General features: G+C 33.7%; 1 protein-coding gene across 1 annotated transcript; it reads left to right on the forward strand.

Moving 5' to 3' along the window:
* Positions 1 to 3,332: 3,332 nt before the first annotated feature.
* On the forward strand, positions 3,333 to 4,295 carry LOC130872731 (olfactory receptor 143-like). Its single transcript, XM_057766945.1, has one exon. It carries the CDS (start codon positions 3,333 to 3,335, stop codon positions 4,293 to 4,295), a length of 963 nt encoding a protein of 320 aa, XP_057622928.1.
* The last annotated feature ends 952 nt before the right edge of the window (positions 4,296 to 5,247 follow it).

The raw sequence follows: 5,247 nt of genomic DNA on the forward strand, positions 1-5,247 counted from the left end.
ATTTCAGGAAATCATTTGTCCTTTACATAAACTGGTGAATGATTTAGATATAAAGGTGTTATATATAATGCAAATATTGTTGGGCATTCTTTCATGTTTAATGAATATAATGAAATGATAAGCAAATTAATTATGATTTTCATTTACCCATAAAACAACTTTTGAAAACATATTTCTGTCCTTTTTCATGCCCTGTCTATCTAGAATGGGATAGGGAGACTGCATATAGACACTAGGCTATGATATTTGATAAATTATAAAGTTTAAGGTACCAACTATTTCTTCTTATTTCTTTATGAATTCTTCAATATGATATCTGAAAAGCCTGTTTAAGGGACGGACTATCATTTTGGTCTCTTCCTTAGAGGATGTTTTTCTTACTAATCATCATAAGGGAACTGAGGTGCTAGTAAAATAATGAAGACATGATGGTGACTAGAAATTAAAGGGAGTTTGAGAGACAAATCTTTTTAAACAAATTCAGAAGACTGGTTTAGGTATCAGGTAATTATTTATCTCCACTAAGGAATGGAGAAATAATTCGTCACATTCAACTCTAGCATGTAATAATCAGAAAAAAATGAAAGATTGAAGGGATTTTGTGGTTGTAAATTCAGATGTCATTGACAAAGGAGAACTTTCTTCATATTTTTTCTCCCTGGTCATACATGAGAGTTGGAAGCAGATTGTTGGCATGTTTATTAGCAAAAATTTCGTCTGTCTCTCCAGATTTTTAATGAGAATTCTGGCTGGAAAAAGCTCATTCTTGACTGACTTTGTTCTAGTGTGATGGACAGTTGTTAAGAGCTCCAATCTCCTCCTCTTTTACCTGTTTCTAAGTATGTTTATTGTCACAGTGGAGGGAAAACTCTCAATTTCAAGGGAAATTGTCAAGACAAAATTTCAGTGCTCACCATTGATCATCTAGAAACATTCTTGCTCTGGCAGAGTTCTTGGTTCCTTCCTTCTCACTATTCTAGGAGAGTCAAAGCTACTGGTAATGAAAGGTTTGATTGTAACCGGTAAAGATAATGTATCACTTGCTAGAAGAGCTTCCTTGTGGAACCCTTTCTACAGTAGACATTCTGGGAGAAGTTTCTTTCTATACACTCAAAATAAAACATCAAACTTACAAGTGTCTACAAAACACCACCTCACTCAAATGAAAATGTCAAGGTCAAGGTATATAAGAAAAATGTTATAAGTACAGAAAAGTATTCTCTTCTTTATGATATTCTCCCTGTGGGATGTGCCCCTTGAGGGTAAAAATTACTGAGTTGATGTTTACATCAAATGTTATAAAAAACTGATATATCAATGGGGGTTCCTCCTAGATCTGTTTCTACCTGTCTGTCATTTCCTCTCACTTTTTGTTTTTTTTTAATATGTATCATTAACTGATTAATCAATTTTGCTTTCTTTCCTGTTTCTACAGTATGATTAAATTTTCGACAATTTCAGTTTTCCTTCTACAGTGCAAATGCCACTTTTGTTATATTTCTTTTCCTTATATTCATAAACATAGATAAGAGGTTACATAATTGTTAGAATTTTTATAATTTTTAGGTTACTTTCTTAGTGATTTCTTAAAATATTTGTGTCACTGTTACTTATTCACCTTATATTTTTGGCATTTATTCAAAAATCATATAGGAAAAATTATATGCAGAAAAAATGAGCCTTACTAAATAAATAAAATACATTTTAATGTATGCTACAATACATGAATCATTAAATTTAATTAATAGAGTAACTCTTTTATCTTGTTTCATATTACTATTATTATCATTGATACAGTGTTGTGATTAGACCTAGAGGCTTGTGTATAAAAATGTTTCTACTACTGAGCCATATCGAGACCCTTTTGTTTGAGACATATTATATAGATAGCAACAGAAATATGAATATGAGAATATAAATGCACAAGACCAGATAAATTAAAATTTTGGCATATAGATTCTTTAGTAAGAAACCAAACAATCTGGATTTAAACTCAAACTATCTTGAGTGCATATTCCTTTTTTTCTCAAAAGTTTTGCTCCAAAATCTTTTAAATTTGTAGATTATTTATTTAATACTTACTGATGCAATTGCAGGACTTGTGGATAATTGCTAGAAATGACAAGTGAGTATGTCTCTGTTTTTTTTTTTTTCTTCTCTTGCTGAGTTGTGCAGGGCATAATGAGTAGAATTCTGAAGGGAACAACCCAATACCTTGATCAGGCAACTAGGTATTCCTGTTGGGGAATTACAAACTAAGCAGGACCTTGAGTCTCAAAAGAGAGAGTGTTTATATCCATGCTACATGACATAAACACTGGTTCTGTTATTTCTACTCTTAAAGTAGAAACTCACTCAACTTGGGACCCTTTCTAGAAGCCTATATAAGGACAATGTAAGAAGAACAGATGTTTTACTACTCCCGCCTGTACTCCCCTCATCAGCACACACATTCCTTCTTCAGGATCGTGCAGTCTTGGTGAGACACATAGCCTTGCCTGACTGAGCAACTCACAGATTATAGTACTTTGAGAGGATATGGTTGAACTACAATCTGTAAGTCATTTTAATGAATTGCATTTAAATTTCATAGAATTAATTACATGTTATGTATAAAATAATATTCATAATTTGTATATATAGTAGATAATGTATACTTATTCCATCATTTCATAAGTTCTGTGACAATAGAGATCCCTGACTAATATTATTTCTAATATATTATCCTATAACACTAGGTTATAAGAGTCTCAATTGAGAGAAATGATATATCGGATGCAAATGAGATTATTTTCCTTTGAGCAAATAAAGAGAACATTTAGGAGAAATTTTTAAATTGAAATTATGTTGTATCCCTGGCATAGATATTTTAGTAGATCTGAGCCAGTTTTCTATTGAAAACTAACATCTCTTAAACAGCCTGTGTGGTACAAAAGCAGTCACATATTCAGGCAAAAAAAAAAGGATAAATTATCTTTATCTTCATAACATCCCCTAAAACTTAAATCTACATAAATAATGGGTTTAGGAGAGAGTAATGTTTTCTTTCTATTTTTCTCCCTGATCATAAAAGAACCTTAAAGAGACAGGATAAAGTGGTTGTTTAAAGACTTAGGAGTTGGGCTAGTGTTTAATCAGAGTAGATGCTCATCATGAACAAGAAAAGAATTAACAGAGATTTCTCAGAATGAGTAGCAATGTTTTCTGAATGCTTTGTTCAGTTCCTTCAGACAACCTTGAATTTGTAACAGCTGATTCTAGCTGTTCTTTTGTAGTCTGTGACAGAATTCATTGTTTAATGTGACCTTTACTAATGTTTCTCCAGATCTACTATGACAAAAATGGCTATGCAGAATGACTCTTCAGTGACCGAATTCATTCTCACAGGATTGACAGACCAACCTGAGCTCCAGCTACCCCTGTTCACCCTGTTTCTGGTGTACCACACAGTCACTGTGGTGGGGAACTTGAGTTTAATGAGTCTCATTTTCCTAAATTCAGACCTGCAGACTCCCATGTACTTTTTTCTCTTTAACTTGTCCTTCATTGACTTATGTTATTCCTTTGTCTTTACACCCAAAACACTAATGAGTTTTGTTTCAGAAAAGAATACCATCTCCTTTAGAGGATGCATGACTCAGCTGTTTTTCTTTGGCTTTTTTGCCCATTCTGAGTGCTACGTGTTGACAGCCATGGCCTATGATCGCTATGTAGCCATCTGTCAACCTCTGTTGTACATGGTCATCATGTCTCCTAGGACATGTTCCCTGATGATGTTCGGTTCATACTTCATGGGGTTAGCAGGTGCCATTGTCCACACAGTGTTTATGGTCAGGCTCAACTTTTGTGATTCTAACATCATCAACCACTACCTGTGTGATATCTTCCCCCTCCTCCAGCTCTCCTGCAGTAGCACCTATGCCAGTGAGCTTGTGAGTTCTGTTGTCGTCAGCACAGTGGTCATTGCATCTAGTGTTGTCATCTTAATGTCCTATGCTTTGATTCTTTTTAATGTCATTCAGCTGTCATCAGGTAAGGGTTTGTACAAAGCCATGAGCACCTGTAGTTCACACATAATCACTGTGGCTCTATTTTATGGATTTGGTATGCTTACACATATCAAAACATCATCTGATGAATCTATGGATCAAGGAAAAATTCTCAGTGTATTTTGTACATTTTTGCTGCCACTGCTAAACCCTTTTATTTATAGTCTCAGGAATAAGGATGTCAAAGTGGCTCTAAAGAGATCTCTAAGGAGACTCACATTAACTGAAGAACTCGGGCTGTCATAGTCCACATTTCCAATTTGAGTCTTCTTCTCCACTTTGTTTTTCTCTCACCTTCTTATTAATATTCTAATGTCTTCCTTTCATTTTTGTTTTTATATTCTGGCAAGGTTTCCAGTGTATCATTTCTTGTTGTTCCTTCACAAAAATTCTTTATTATTTTACATTTAGATAAGAATATATTTTTGGCCTGGGTACTTATTCTGAGTGTTGATCCAGCTTCATCTTTGTACAAGGTAAAGTCACAAGGTGACATATTTTGTATTATAAGAGTTATGTATTTACTTATAACACAAACATATATATATATATATATATATATATATATATATATATATATATATATATATATACTTTTTATCTATATACTCTATGACTAAGGAAAGCCAAGAAGATGATTGCTTTTTCATAAGTTTACTAGTGTTGATATTTTCAGAGGGAAATTTATAGAGAATTTCCACCTTAAGTTCTTTAAATACACTTGATATGTGATTCCTCTCTCTTTACTTTGAAAATCATTGATTAATAAAGGAACTGCTTTGGACATATAACAGATTTATATGGCAACAGAGCTAGTTGGGAAAACTAAAATGAATATTGGGAGAAAGGAGGCAGAGTCAGAGAGAAGCCATGGAGCTGCTGCTGGAGACAGACATGCTAGAAATTTGCTGATAAGTCACAACCTTGTAGTGATGAACAGATTAATGGAGATGAGTTAAATTATGATGTAAGACTTATCAAATAAGAAGGTAAAACTAATGGGCCACACAGCTATTTAAATAATATAGTTTCTGTGTGGTTATTCTGGGGCTGAGACAATGAGCAGCTGGGAACCAACAGGCAGCCTCCCTAAAACAAATTGGCACCAAAGTTGCCAACTATAATCCATGCAAAACCTTAGAGGGCTTGGAAGGGAATTCTAGACATTAAAAAAAAAAAGCAAATTTAATTTAGCCAC

The sequence above is a fragment of the Chionomys nivalis genome, chromosome 4, assembly GCF_950005125.1.
Source record: "Chionomys nivalis chromosome 4, mChiNiv1.1, whole genome shotgun sequence".
Lineage (NCBI taxonomy): Eukaryota > Metazoa > Chordata > Mammalia > Rodentia > Cricetidae > Chionomys > Chionomys nivalis.

Excerpts from the sequence above, each read along its gene's own strand:
- LOC130872731 (XM_057766945.1), top strand. The coding sequence starts at position 3,333 with ATGACAAAAATGGCTATGCAGAATGACTCTTCAGTGACCGAATTCATT.